The 16,374-nt window shown below is 41.8% G+C and overlaps 1 protein-coding gene across 1 annotated transcript in view; it reads right to left on the bottom strand.

The window, feature by feature from the left end:
- Positions 1–5,879: 5,879 nt before the first annotated feature.
- LOC127575811 (uncharacterized) overlaps positions 5,880–16,374 on the bottom strand; it is a 50,600-nt gene continuing 40,105 nt past the window's right edge. The window contains exon 7 of the mRNA XM_052025934.1: positions 5,880–6,730. Coding sequence (XP_051881894.1) covers positions 6,518–6,730 — 213 coding nt within the window. The 3' untranslated portion in view covers positions 5,880–6,517. The remainder of the gene's footprint in view (positions 6,731–16,374) is intronic.

Raw genomic sequence — 16,374 nt, 5'->3', positions numbered from 1 at the left:
GTTCCCTAGTATCTGCCCTATCTATGTTGCTCATAATTTTGAATACATCTGTCCAGTCCCCCTCAGTTTCCTCCACTTAGTTTATCCAGTCTCTCCTCATAACTGAACATTCCATTCCAGGCAACATCCTGGTGAACCTCCTCTGCACCTTCTTCAGTGCAATCACAACCTTCCTATTGTGAGGCAACCAGAATTGCACACATTATTCGAGATGTGGCCTAACCAAAGTTTTATAAGGTTGTACCATGTTTTTATATTCAATGCCCTGAAGGTAAGCAGCCTCTATACCTTATTTCCTAACTTATCTAACTGGGCTGCCTCCTTCAGGGGTCGATGGATTTGTATTCGAATGTTCTTCTGATCTTTTGTATTCTTAGATCCCCAGCATGCATTGTGAATGTTCTACCTTTATTAGACCTCCCAAAATGTATCACCTAACACTTATTGGGATTAAATTCTATCTGATATTTCTTTGCCCAGCAAATGTTACACCCTTATTCAAAAATGGATATAAGAATAAACAGGTCAGTTGGTTTAACCTCAGTGATAGGAGTTTAGAAATCCGAATTAGGGACAGAATTAGCAGTCACTTGGTAAGGGAACGCCAGTACTGATTTCCTAAAGGCAAATCATATTTAACTATGTAGAAGTAACAAAGTGGACCAATGAGGGAATTGCAATTGATGTGATATACATAGGTTTTTATTTTGATAAAATGCTACCAGCTTCGAGTCAGTAGCAGGACCATTGTTTTCCCTGATGTATACTAAAGATTTGGGTGGTCCACAGGATACAAATTCCAAATTTGAAAATGAAAGAAATCCAAAATCCACAGTAATAGACATCAAGAAGATATAGCCATACATAAATGGACAAGTAGCACGTGACTTTAATACAAAAATTTGCAGTATTTTACATTTTAGTCAGCAGAACGAGGTGAGGTTATATAAACTGGGGAGGGCATAATTTTGAAGGACAAAGACAGAAATCACTGAGAATATATATTCATAGATATTGAAGGTTATATGCAAAGTTAAGATAAGATATTAGTCACATGTACATCGAAACACATGGTGAAATGCATCTTTTTGCATAGAGTGTTCTGGGGGCAGCCCACAAGTGTTGCTACACTTCCGGCACCAACATAGCATGCCCACATCTTCCTAACCCCACACAGAGACAGGGAGAACATACAAACTCCTTACAGATAGCGGCCGGAATTGAACCTGGGTCGCTAGTGCTGTAATAGTGTTATGCTAACTGCTAAACACACACCAGATCCTGGGCATTATAAATAAAAGCATAGAGTACAAAAACAATGAAATTATGACAAACATTTATAGAATATTTGTTCAGCTACAAATGGAGTATTTTGCCTACTTTGAACATCACACCTTCTGAAAGATGTGAAGACCTCAGATATAGTCCACAAGAGCCTTACTAGAATGATTCCACGGATAAGGAACTGTAATTCCATGGATAGACAGGAAAATATGACGTTGTTCTACTTTGAACAGAGCAGTTTGATGGGGGATCTGATAAAGATATTTAAAATCCTGATGGGTCTTAGAGTAGATAGAGTAAATTTGTTTTTATGCAACAAACAACCTCAAATTTTGAAATGTTATCTGCCAAAATATCGAAATCATTAATATCTGCAGAAAAGGCAGTGGTCCTAGCCCTGATCCTGGGCAACACCTGCACCCTGAAAAACAACTGTTTACAAATGACAGTTTGCTGTCTGTCCTCAAACCAATACTTTCCCAAACTGCCACTCAGCCTTAACTCCATGGGCCCTAATTTCACAAACCAACTTGTGAAACATCTTCTGAAAACCAGAGTCAACATCTACTGCATGCCCTCCATGAAAAATATCATTACTGCTAGTAAACACAATTTGCTTTAAAGTTATAGAGTTATAGAGCAATATGGCACAGATACAGGCCCTTCAGCCCAATGAGTCCGTGCTGACCAAGTTATCCTCCCAGTTGGTCCCAATTTCCTGTGCTCAGCCCATATCCCTCCAGGCCCTTCCCCTCAATGTACCTATCCAAGTGCTTCTTAAATGATACCATTGTACCTCCTTCAAACACTTCCTCTGGCAGCTCGTCCCGACCCTCTGTGTGAAAAAGATGCTCCTCAGGTCCCTTTTAAATTTTTCCCCTCTCACCCTAAATCTATGACCACTAGTTCTGGACTGTTCTACCCTGGTGAAAAGACTGTTACCATACACTTTATCTTTGCCTCTCATAGGTTTAAACACTTCTATATGGTCGCCCCTCATTCTCCTACGTTCCAAGGAACAAACGCCTAGCCTGGCTAACCTCAGGTCCTCTGCAGAAAAAAATTATGAGGATGTTGCCAGGACCACTCTTTCCAGTTTAACCACATCTTTCCTATGGCAGGGTGACCAAAGCCGTACACAGTACTCCAAGTGCAGCCTCACCAATGCCTTATACAATTGCAACATAATGTCCCAACTCCTATACTCAGTGCCTTGACTGATGAAGGCCAGCATGCTAAACGCCTTTTTCACCACTCTGTCTACTTGTGACGCCGCTTTCAATGAACTATGCACTTGAACTCCGAGATCGCTCTGTTCCATTACACCCCCTGGTGCCCTACCATTAATAATATAAGTCCTACTCTGGTTTGACTTTCCAAACTGCATCACCTCACACTTATCTGTATAGCAATCCATTTGCCACTCTAAATAACCTTCTTCACTATTAACAACACCTTCTAATTTCATGTCATCTGCAATCTTGCTGATCAAGCCTTGTCCAATCACATCCAAATCAATTACATAAATAACAAATAACAAGGGTCCCAACACCAAACCCTATGGCTCACCACTGGTCACTGGTTTCCATTCCAAGAAACAACTTTCAACCACCACCCTCTGCTTCCTACCTCAGAGCCAATTTTGAATCCACCTAACTAGCTCCTCCCTGGATTCTATGGGACCTAACACTCCAGACCAGCTTACCATGCGCGACCTTGTCAAAGGCCTTGCTAAAGTCCAAATAGACAACATTCACTGCCTTACACTCATATATCCTCTCCAAAGAACTCCAAAAGATTCAGAAAGCATGGCTTCCCATACCCAAAACCACGCTGACTCCTCCCAATCAGCCTCTGTCTATCAAATGCTAGTAGATCCTGTCCTTCAGAATTCCCTCCAGTAACCTCCCCACTACTGACGTCAGACTGACCAGCGTGTAGTTCCCTGGCTTGTTGTTGCTACACTTTTAAAACAATGGAACCACATTAGCCAACTTCCAGTCTTCGGCAGCTTCACTAGTAGCTAACGATGAAGCAAATATCTCTGCAAGGACCTCCGCAATTTCTTCTCTAGCCTCCCACAAAGTCCGAGGATTCACTCAGTCAGACCCTGGGGATTTATCCACCTTAATGCGCTGTAAGGCTGCAAATAACTCCTCCCTGGCAATATGAATGTTCTCCAAAACATTTCTACTTGTTTCCCTCATCTCTTGAGCAACCATGATTTTCTCCTTAGTAAACACCAAGGAGAAATATTCGTTAAAAATCCCATGCATCTCCTGCGGCTCAAGACATAGGTGGCCTTGCTAATCTCTAAAGGGACCTACTCTCTCCCTGAGCACCTTTATACTCTTTATATAGCTATAGAACGTCTTGGGATTTTCCTTAAACTTACCTACCATACCCAACTCATACCCTCTCTTTGTCTGCCTGATTTCCTTCTTAAGTGTATTCTTAATCTTTTTACAGTCCTCAAGGGATTCACTCGTCCCCAACCTCCTGAACCCAATGTATGCTTCCTTCTTTTTCTTGACCAGAGCCTCAATATCCCTCATCAGCAAAGGTTCCCTAAACTTGCCAGGTTTATCCTTCAACCTAACAGGAACATAGTGCCCCTGGACTCTTGATATTTCACTTGTTTTTTTGTTAATTGCTATTCTATTCTCATATCCTTTACTTACTGGTTTTATTTTCATTTTCACCTCCCCTCTCAACTTCTTATTATTGAAGCTGGTTCTCAGTTTTAGATAACATTTTATATATCAACTATATTTTTGTTTCATGATATACTCCATCTTCGTTCTCAACCAGGGACTTTTCTTGTTCTTCTTTTCCCCTTGTGGGACTATACGGAGTTCAGATATGAAACATTTCTTTAAAGCTCATCCATTGCTCTGAGCAGTTATATCAGCCAGTTTTAACCCTGGCTAGATCTCCTCCAAATTCATTAAAGTTAGCCCCCCTCACGAGGCTCTATTTTAGTTTGTTCTTCCTCTTCTCCATTATGTCTCAACTTAGTAGTACAATCATCACCACTCCATATGTGTTCATCCACTGACACTAGGCACATCTAATTCCGCAGAAGCAGATCTAACAATGCCTCCTTACTTGTTCACTGTGTAAAAGGCCACAGATGTATGTACCTACTGAGTTAGAAGACAATAGTGCACAACTGTATGGCTGTTCAGTAAGTTGTGGGTAGGAATGTGTCTCCTTGGCTGATAGGGTATACAGATATAAGCCCTTACTTCACTCCTCCCTTAGAGTCCCCAGGCATCTCTGCCCTATTTCCAACGTCTATCCTTTAGTTCCATCTTGTATGACATTGCCAGCTTGGTTGGGCCACTAGAAGAGTACCAAAGGCATGCAGGTAATGTGAAGAAATGGAAAAGTCATTCAGGCAATTTGTCATTGCCTCTGATACCTTCTAAAAGTGCATTGCAGAAGACTGCAGGAGCAAGTGTGAAGTTATCAGGCAGCACCTTAAGTCATGCAGTTGCAATGAAAGGATTGCCACGAAAAACTGGTCCTTTGTGAATACCCCATGATTTTTGTAAAGAAGAAAAGCATAACCCAATATCGATTGCAAACACACCAACTGAGTATTGCATTAGATAGATATCTTAGATATAATGGAGTAGGGAGGCAATCAACTTCTTGAGCCTGCTCCACCATTCAACAAGATCATGGCATAATCCTGTGTGCTGAACATTTTCTGTGCATCAAAATGCTGGGTTGAATTTCACAAACTGCATTGACGGCTTAGAATGACCATTTAAAAACACTCAATTGCATATCACTCAAAAATGCAGCACAATGCATTGAAAAACTCATGCTTTGAATGAGATCAAACTTAAGCATGTTGAGTTGAGCCAGTAGAATGTGGTATTAGGCCAGAACACCCATCAGACAAAAGTTCTGATAAAACAATGCAGTGTTCTAAACAAACCACATCCTTTGTTCTAAAAACAAAAGGGAACGTGAGATGTTGGAAATAACAGAGATCCCAGTATCAAAGATGTGAGTCATGAAAAAATTGTCAGAACTTTGGGCTCTTCAGACTGGGAAAGAGGTTTGTAAGAAATGATCTGATAAGATCGTGGAGTGAGACAAAACATCTAGAATACTGTTTCAGATTAAATTGCTTGAGTACACTAAGGGGACCCTGGCTCATATTTTTACGTCTTTTCACAGATGTGCCTGGTGAGCGTTTCTAACATTTTTTTTAGTTTCATATTTGTAAAAGAAAGACCGAGAACCAATATCTGGAAATTTTTTCTCACAGTGCCTTTTTGGACAGGTTTTCAATGGAATTTCTGTGGAATTATGGAGGAAAAATCAATTAAGAAGCAAATTTTTTGTCTGAATATTAGACTTTTGACCTAATCACCCGTACCTCTCACAACCAAAATAACAGCAGTTATCACAATTATTAAACACAAAATATATATGTTACATTAAATTAGCAATGCATTTTCCTAAGAAGGTGACTTTCTCCTGAAATATAAAATGAAAAAGAAATTCACAACAACTACAACATATTAAGTTGATAAAAATATTTTAAAAAGATACAATTACAGAAATGTAATCTGAGTTTTAATTTTTCATTTTAAGTTAAACTAATCTAAACTACATGCTTAGTTAAGCTACAGAGTTTCCATGGGACAATTACAAAACAGCATTTGTAATTGACAGACTAATACAATATCCCTGTCTGACTTGGGTTACTCCAGTAATAAAAAGCTCTAAATAATTTAAACAGTCAAAGATGAGTATTTTTCTGGCCTTGTTGATGTTCCAAGCCACAAAAGAATCAGGTCAAAAAGGGTCACAGGATAATATAACTTCATAGACAAATTTGAAACTGGCTGCTACAAATTTCCTTCATCTTCTATTGGGTACATTATTCCCCTTAATTTGGGACTGACATAAACCCAAGCAAACTGTGAATGTTTTCTTATGTTTGAAGAAATGGAATTAGCCGTGCACAAAAGAATTTCATTTTGACCATCTTTGGTGGGGTATAGTTAATTTGTAAATTAAATGCATATATTAAATGCATGCCTGTGCATCTTTAAAATGTTAATGGTGATAGAAAATGGGAAAACATATTCATGGTGCCACCCACCAGCCAAGCACCACTCACCATCCACTACTCCCATCTAACAATGCAGAAGCCACTAAATGGAATTAATTGCATGCTATAAACTACAAGCTCATAATCATTACAAACTTAACATGTAACGTTCCGCATTGAAGTTTTGGACATTTTGACATTTTCTTTAGAAGCAGCTGAATGATCAACACCATCTGTAGATTCAATGTTCTTTTGGGAATTCACTGGTGTACAAACAGAGCCTGCACCAATTCCAGGATCTTGTTGGCTTTTAATGCAGTGAGAGTCTTCTGTGGTGGTTTGGTATCCAAAGTTTTGAACTGAATATTGCTGAAAAATGCAAATTATAAAAATCATATCAATCATTCCAGGATATTACTCTTAAATAGGGTAACTGTAAACATTAGGAGTAATGCAAATGAATAAATTTTCAGCCATGAAGATTTTGTGACCTTCATCATCTGAGTAGTAATCAGCCAGGATAGTTATCAGATTTCATTCTAAGTTTTCTTTCCGTGAAGAGAAGACAATCTAATCCATTAACTTACCTTTCTGGCAGCAAATGCAAATTTAAGCAAACTCCTCAATGATGAAGTAAACATTGACAACAGATACAGAACATAATTTCCTCCAGCACCACCGTAACATAAAAGATCTTCTACTCATAGGTTAGACAGGCAGAGAAAAATACTACCCAGAACGGAACAATCCTATTTCCATTTTATCCAAGAGCAGGACTTTAGTTCTTCGCCCTTGGAGTCATAGAGTCAAACAGCATGAAAATAGACCTTCGGCCCAACTCATCCATTTGCCTACATTTGGCCCATATCCCTCTAAATCTTTCCTTTATTCAATGCCTTGAGTGATGAAGGCCAGCATGCCAAAAGTCTTCATCACCACCCTGACTACTTATGATGCCAATTTCAGGTAACCATGTACTTGTACTCCTAGATCCCTCTGTTCTACAACAGTTCCCTGGGCCCAACCATTCACCTATCATCATTTGTCTTCCCAAATTGCAACACTTCATACTTAAACTGCATGTGCTTTCTTTGGCCCACTGACCCAGCTGATCAAGATCCCTCTGTAATTTCTGATAACCAACTTCACTGTCTATGACACCACCTATTTTAGTGTTACCTGCAGACATACTAATCATGGTTTGTATATTCTCATCCAAATCATTGATAAAAATGGCAGATAGCAATAGGCCTAGCACTAGCCATGGGTCTCCAGTTCGAGAAATAACCTTTCACCGTCACCCTCTGCTCCCAATATCAAGCCAATAAGTTAGCTTTCCCTAGGTCCCATGCAATCTAACTTCTTATAGCAGCCTACCATGCAGAACTGTATCAAAGGTCTTACTGAAGTCCATATCGACTACGACCACCACCCTGCCCTCATTAACATTCTTGGTTACTTCTTCAAAAAGCTCAATCAAATTCATGAGACGTGATTTCCCACACACTACCCCTAATCAATCCCTGTTTTTTCCAAATGCATAGATGTCTTATTTCTCAGAATCCTTGTAGTAACTTACCTACCACAGATGTTAGTCTTAGTTCCCAAGTGTTTCTTTGCTGCCTTTCTTAAATAAAGGCACAAAATTAGGCATCCTCCAGTCTTCCAGTACTTCACCCATTGTTAACGATGATGCCAGGACTCCCGCAATTTCTTCTCTAGCTTCGCACAGTGTTCTTGGATATACAGGATCAGGCCCTGGAGATTAATCTACCTTCATACGTACTCAGACATCCGGCAGTTCCTCTGCTGTAATGTAGACTATCCCCAAGACATTACCTATTAACTATCTCAAGTTCCGATGTCTTTCTCCACGGTGAAAACAGAGAAATATTCATTGAGGACCTCAACCATCTGCAGCTCCATATAAAGATGTCCACTTTGGTCTTTGAGGTGCCCTATTCTCTCCCTAGCTACTCTTTTCCCTGTAATATATTTATAAAATCTCCTTGGATTCTCCGTAATTTTCTCATGCCTGCTTTTTGCCCTTCTAATTTCCTTCTTTATACTTCTGCATCTCCTATACTCCTGCAGGGATTCACTTGATCCCAGCTGCCCATACCTGACCCATTTCCTGACCACAGCCTCAATATTCCTTGTCATCTAGGGTTCCCTAATCCTGCCAGCCTTGACCTTCACTCTAACAGGAAAATGTAGACCTTAAACTCTAATACTTCACTCAATCTCCTCTCAATGACAAATTGCCCTCACCCTCAGAAATCTGACAGGTCATAGAGTCATAAGGTCACAGAGCAATACAGCACAGATACAGGCCCTTTGGCCCAACCAGTCCAGGCCAACCATGGTGCCCACACATCTAGTCCCAATTTGCTGCGTTTGGCAGATACCCCTCAAAGCCCCAAGAGAAACAAAGGACTTCAGATGCTGGAGTCTAGATGAAAAGACAAGAAGATGCTGGAGGAACTTAGCAGGCCAAGCGGCATCCATCTGTTTTTCTCCACGGATGCTGCCTGGCCTGCTGAGTTCCTCCAGCATCTTGTCGCTTCTTCCCTCTAAGCCCTGCCCCATCATGTTGCTATCCAAGTGCTTCTTAAATGATACTATTGTACCTGCCTCAACCACTTCCTCTGGCAGCTCGTTCCATATACTCACCACGCTTTGCAGGAAAAAGTTGCCCCTCAGGTCCCTTTAAAATCTTTCCTCTCTCAACCTAACCCTTCGCCCCTAGTTTTTGACTCTCCTACCCTGGAGAAAAGACTGTTATCAGCAGGTACAGTAGTGTAGCAGTTAGCATAACGTTATTACAGCGCCAGCGACCCGGGTTCAATTCCAGCCGCTGTCTGTAAGGAGTTTGTACGTTCTGCCTGTTTCTGCATGGGTTTCCTCTGGGTGCTCAGTTTCCTCCCACATTCCAAAGACGTACAGGTTAAGAAGTTATGGGCACGCTATGTTGGCCCCGGAAGCATGGCGACACTTGCGGACTACCCCCACAACACTCTACGGAAAAGATGTATTTCACTGTGTGTTTCAATGTACATGTGACTAATAAAAATATCTCATCTCATCTCCTCTCCTTATCTGTGCCTCTCATAATTTATACACTTCTTAAACACATTTAGTGAGTTGGTCACACTGCAGTTTAAGGGCCTAGGGAAAAACAGGGAATGGGTGACCGACAGGTAGAGCATTAGCAGGAAGGCAGTGCAGGAGTCCCCTGTGGTCATCTCCCTCCAAAACAGATGTACCACCTTGGATACGGTTGGGGAAGATGGAAAAAGAGTGGCAGAGCTGCAATGGAAGGGGATTCCATGGTAAGGGGAACATACAGGAGCTTCTGTGGCCATAAAAAAGGACTCCCGGTTGGTGTGTTGCATCCCAGGTGCAAGGGTCAGGGATATCTCAGAACAGCTGCAGGGCATTCTGGAAGGGGAGGAGGAACAGCCAGTTATCATAGTGCATAAAGGTACCAATAATATAAGAAAAAAGTAGTCCTACAAGCTGAATTTAGGGAGCTAGAAGATAAATTAAAAAGTAGGATCTCAAAGGTAATAATCTCAGGATTGCTACCTGTGCAACATGCTAGTCAGAGTAGGAATAGCAGCGTAGTTAGGGTGACTATGTGGCTTGAGCAGTGGTGCAGGAGGGAGGGTTTTAGATTCTTGGGGAATTGGAACCAGTTCTGGGGGAGGTGGGACCAGTTACAAACCAGATGGACCAGAATCAATGTCCTAGGGGGATTGTTTGCAATGGGAATCCATGCAGAAAGACAGAGGGAAGCAATGTAAAGACCAAAGCAAAAATTAGAAAAGAGAAAAGTAAGAGTGGAGTACAGATAAGTCAAATGCAAAGGACACAAAGGTTACTAGATTCTAAAAGGACAATCAGTGTAAGGGCACTTTAATTGAATGCCCATAATATTCAAAACAAGGTCAATGAACTTACGGCACAAATCAGTACAAAGGGCTATGATTTAGTGGCCGTTACAGAAATGTGGTAGCAGGATGGAGATGATTGGAAATTAAATATCCAAGGGTATCAGGTAATACGGAAGGATAGGCAGGAAGATAAGGGAGGTGGGGTAGTGCTCTTAATTAAGGATGAGAACGGGGTGATGGTGAGATAGCGAGACCTAAGGAGCAGAATGTTGAGTCCATCAGGGTAGAGATTAGGAACAGTAAAGGGAAAAAATTCACTGGTGGGAGTTGTCACAGGCAATAAAGCAAGAAATATCTGATGCATGTAAGAATGGAACGGCAGTTGTCATGAGGGACTTTAAATTGCACATAGATTGGGCAAATCAAGTTGGTCGAGGCAGTCTTGAGGAGTACTTCATAAAATGCATCCATGGTAGCTTTCTTGATCAGCATGTTAGTGAACCTACAAGGGAAAATGTTATCTTAGATCTGGTCCTGTGCAATGAGACAGATAAAATTAATGATCTTGTAGTTAGAGATCCTCTTGGAAAGAGTGATCATGGTATGATTGAATTTCTCATACAAATGGTGCAATAGTTTGATCTAAAACCAGTGTATTTTGCCTAAACAAGGGAGACTACAATGGGATGAGGGAGGAATTGGCTAGCTTAGACTGGAAACACAGGCTATATGGTGGGACAGTTGAGGAACAGTGGAAGACTTTCAAAGAGATTTTTGATGGTGCTCAACAAAAGTATATTCCAGTTAAAAGCAAGGACAGAAAGGGTGCGGAGAGCTAGCTTTGGATAACTAAGGAAATAAAAGGCAGCATCAAACTAAAAGTTCATGCATACTAAGTCGCTGAGAGTAGTGGGAAACTGGAAGATTGGGAAAGCTTTAAAAAGCAACAAAGAACCACTAAGCAAGCAATAAGGAAATAGAAGACAGATTATGAAAGTAAACCAACACAAAATATAAAAACAGATAGTATGTTTCTATAATTATATAAAGCAGAAAATGGTGGCTAAAGTGAATGTAGGTCCCTTCGAAGATGTGGAGGGGGAATTAATATTGGGTAATGTGGAAATGGCCAAGGCCTTGAATGACTATTTTGTGTCAGTCTTCATGATGGAGGACACAACCAACATGCCAAAGAGAGAAGTTATGGACATGATGAGATGTAAGACCCTTGATACAACCGCTGTCACTAAAGAGGTAGCGATGAGCAATCTGCTGGGCTAAAGGTAGACAGGTCCCCTGGTCCTGATGGGATGCATCCCAGGGTACTGAAAGAAATAGTGGAAGTTATAGTAGTTATATAGTATATAGTTAGCGATAATTTACCAAAATTCTCTGGACTCTGGGCAGGTCCTGGAGTATTGGAAGACAGCGAATGTCACGCCACTGTTTAAAAAAGGATGTAGGCAAAAGGCAGGTAACTATAGGCCAGTCAGTTGGGAAGATGCTTGAAGCTATCATTAAGGAAGAAATACAGAGACATCTGAATAGAAGTGATTCAATCAGGCAGACACAGCATGGATTCAGGAAGGGCAGGTCCTGTTTCACAAACTTACTGGAGTTCTTTGAGGATATAATGAGTGCAGTGGATAGAGGAGAACAGGTGGATGTTGTATACTTGGATTTCCAGAAGGCATTCGATAAGGTGCCACATGAAAGACTTATCCAAAAATAAAGAGACATGGAGTTGGTGGTAATGTATTAGCACGGTTAACCAATAGAAGGGAGAGATTTGGGATAAATGGGTGTTTCTCTGGTTGGCAATCAGTGGTGAGCCGGGTGCCGCAGGGGTTGGTGCTGGGTCTGCAACTGTTCATGATATACATTAATGATTTGGAAGAGGGGACTGAGTGTAGCATATCTAAGTTTGTTGATGACATGAAATTGAGTGGAAAAGCAAATTGTGCAGTGGATGCAGAGAGTCTGCAGAGAGATATAAATAGGTTAAGTGAGTGGGCAAGGGTCTGGCAGATGAAGTACGACATTGGTAAATGTGAGGTCATCCACTTTGGAAAGAAAAATAGAAGATCAGATTATTATTTAAATGGTGAAAGATTGCAGCATGCTGTTGTGCAGAGGGACTTGCAAGTGCTTGTGCATGAATCGCAAAAGGTTGGGTTGCAGATGCAACAGGTTATCAAGAAGCTAACTGGAATGTTGGCCTTCATTGCTAGAGGGATTGAATTTAAGAGCAGGGAGGTTATGCTGCAACTGTACAGGGTACTGTTGAGGCCGTACCTGGAGTACTGCGTGCAGTTCTGGTCTCCTTACTGGCTTCGAAGGTGGTGCAGAGGAGGTTCACCAGGTTGATTCCGGAGATGAGGGGGTTAGCCTATGAGGAGAGATTAAGTCGCTTGGGACTATACTCGCTGGGATTCAGAAGAATGAGAGGGGATCTTATAGAAACATATAAAATTATGAAAGGGATATATAAAATAGAGGCAGAAAATTTGTTTCCACTGGTAGGTGAGACTAGCACTAGGGGACATAGCCTCAAGGTTTGGGGGAATAGATTTAGGATGGAGATGAGGAGAAACTGTTTTTCCCAGAGAGTAGTAAATCTGTGGAATTCTCTGCCCAGGGAAACAGTGGAGGCTACCTCATGAAATATATTTAAGACACAGTTAGATAGATTTTTGTTTTGTAGGTGAATTAAGGGTTATGGGGAAAAGGCGGGTAGGTGAAGCTGAATCTAAGGCCAGATCAGCCATGATCTTATTAAATGGCGGAGCAGGCTTGATGGGCTAGATGGCCTAGTCCTGCTCCTATTTCTTATGTTCCTATGTTCTTACAAGACTGCCCTCATCCTCCTACATTCCAAGGAATAAAGACCTAGCCTGGCCAACCTCTCCCTATAACTCAGGACCTCTTGTCCTGCATACAAAACTCCAAGTGCAGTCTCACCAACGACTTATACAGCTGTAACATAATGTCCCAACTCCTTCACTCAATGCCTTGACTGATGAAGGTCAGCGTGCTAAATGTCTTTTTCTCTTAATATAGCCAGAGAACTTCTTGGGATTTTCCTTAACCTCACCTGCCAGATCCATCTCATACCCTCTCTTTGCCCTCCTAATTTCCCTCTTAAATGTATCACTAGAGCCAAAGTGTTCCCTGACCACCATTTCTGTTACTTACACTACCTCGTTCCCTAAGAGGAGGTCCAGTATTACACCCTCCCGAGTAGGGCCTTCTATATATTGACTCAGGAAACTTTCCTGGACACATTTCACAAATTCCACCCCATTTAGGCCCTTAACACGCTGGGTGGCCCAGTCAATGCCAGGGTAATTAAAATCTCCCACTAATACAACCCTATTATTCTGACAACTATGAGCAATTTCTCTACACATCTGCTCCTCAAGTTCCTGCTGACCATTGGGGGGTCTATAATACAGCCCCACTAGAGTGAATCTTCCTTTCTTGTTTCTAAGTTCTACCCATATGGCCTCACAGAACGATCCTCTAATAATGTCGTCTCTAAGTACTGCGTCCTCCCTTATCAAAAAGGCAACACCCCCTCCTTGCTTTACCTGTACCTCTGTCACACCTGTAACATCTGTATCCTAGAACATTGAGCTGCCAGTCCTGCCCTCCTCTCAGCCATGTTTCTGTTACGACTATAACATGTCAAGTCCTCAGAACCAATCCACGCTCTGAGTTTGTCTGCCTTACTTGTTAAACTTTGTACATTGAAATAAATGCAGTTTAACAAGGTATTCCTTTCCCTGCCTTCCCTGGCTATCCTGATTACTAAACTTGCTCTCGCTGGCTAATGCATTATCCTATGACTTGCTCCTGTTCAGAGTTCCACCCCCCTGCTAATTTATAGTTTAAACCCTCCTGCGTAGCACTAACAAATTTCCCCGCAAGGATATTGGTCCTTCTCTGGTACAGGTCGCCTCTACCCTAAGAAATCCCAATGATCCCAGAACCTGAATCCCTGCCTCCTGCACCAGCTCCTCAGCCATGCATTTATCTGGCCTATGTTTCTATCTCTGACCTCACTAGCAGGTGGCACCAGGAGGAATCTGGAAATTACTACCATCAAGATCCTGCTTCTTAACAACTCAGCTAACTACCTATAATCATTCTGCAGGACCTCATCTCTTGTTCTTCCTGTGTTCCTGTGTCATTTGTACTAACATGTACAATGGCATCTGGCTGTTCACCCTCCCCCTCGAGAATGTTCTACAACCACTCAGAGACATCCTTGACCCTGGCACCCGGGAGGCAACACACCATTCTGGTGTCTCTTCTGCAGCCACAGAATCTCCTGTCTGTCCCCCTCACTAGCCCTCTGAGCCTGTCACAGAGCCAGAGACCTGACTGCTGCTGCTAGCCCCGAAAGATCATCCCACCCCAACAGCATCCAATGAGGGGAATGGTCACAGGGGAACCCTGCATTCTCTGCCTACTTCCCTTACTTTTCCTTGTGGTCACCCACCTATCTGAAGCCTGCACCTTAGGTGTGACTACCTCAGTAAAAGTCTCATCTATGATGCTTTCAGGATCCCAAATGATCCTGAGTACATGCAACTCTAGCTCCAGTTCCATGACCAAGTTTGGCAGGAGCTGCAGCTGAGTGCACTTCCCACAGATAGAAACATAGAAAAACTACAGCACAATTCAGGCCCTTCGGCCCACAAATCTGTGCCGAACATGTCCCTACCCTATAAATTACTAGGCTTATAGAAACATAGAAAAAGGGAGGTTGTGAGGTTCCTTGACTTTCCATGTCTTGAGCGAGGAGCATTCCACTGCCCTAACTGCCATCCTGCCTGCACTGAGTCAAGTGCTAAGGATGAACAGGAAAACAAAATCTTTACCTGATCTTACCTGCTCCTCACTTGTACATCCTCACCGAAGTCTCTTGAGCCAAAGCCTCAGCTCCTCACTCTTTCACTGGCCACTCTTACACTGGCTAGTCAGGTCAGCAATAAATCTTACCATATATACCAACAGATTGCATAGGATATGTTCTCAGCAGCCTTCATTTGCAATTCTCCTAATAATTTTAACACCATTTCCAGTTTTGTGAAATATGTGAAGTATTTTATTTTTAAAAATCTAAACAGCAACATAACCAATTATAAAAAGATTTTTTATAATGTCCATGGCTCCCTGAAAGTGGCAACACAAGTAGGTATGTGGTAAAGAAGGCTTGCCTTCATCAATTGGGGCATTGTGTGGAAGTCATGTAGCAGCTGTATAAACCCTGGTTCGGCCACAGTTGGAGTATTGCGTATAAGTTCTGGTTGCTGTGTTACAGGAAGGATGGGGATGCTTTAGAGAGGTTCACCAGGATGTTGTATGGATTTGAGAGTTTTGGCTAGAAGGTGAGGTTGGACAAACTGTCATTTTTTTCTGTGGAACATTGGAGGCTGAGTAACAACCTGATAGAAATATATATTATGAGAGGCATAGTTAGGTAGAAAGTCAGAAACTTTTTCTCCTAGGGTGGAAATGTCAAATATTAGAGCATACAGCTTCAAGGTGAGAGGGGGAAAGTTTAGAGGAGATTTATGAGGAAGGTTTTTTTTTACACAGGGAGTGGTAGGTTCCTGGAACGTGCTGCCAGGGGAAGCAAAAAACAATAACAATGTTTAAGAGGCATTTCGACAGGCACATGAACAAGCAGGGAGTAGAGGTATATGGACCATGTGCAAGCATGGATTAGTTTGGATTTGCATCATGGTCGGCAAAGACATTGTAGGCCGAAAGGCCTGTTCCTGTGCTGTACTGATATATATTTTGTCCATGGTTTGGCAATGTGATTGATAACAAAGAAGTTCCAGTCTATAGGAAGACTTCACTGGACTGTTTAAGTTCCAACTGGCATTCAGTCTGTAAAAGTGTAAAATGATGGACATGAGGATGGCAAATGAGGAAGGGGAATCATGATAAATGAGAGAACAGTAAAAGGTTTAGAGGAATATAAAGAATCTTAGCGTTCATGTCCAGAGATCCCTGAAGGTAACAGGGCAGTGAGATAAACATAGAAAACATAGAAAACCTACAGCACAATTCAGGCCCTTCAGCCCACAAAGCTGTGCCGAA

Source organism: Pristis pectinata, chromosome 11 (genome assembly GCF_009764475.1).
Source record: "Pristis pectinata isolate sPriPec2 chromosome 11, sPriPec2.1.pri, whole genome shotgun sequence".
Classification (NCBI taxonomy): domain Eukaryota; kingdom Metazoa; phylum Chordata; class Chondrichthyes; order Rhinopristiformes; family Pristidae; genus Pristis; species Pristis pectinata.
The sequence above is the reverse complement of the archived record's forward strand: the minus strand, read 5'-3'. Positions and strand labels throughout refer to the sequence as shown.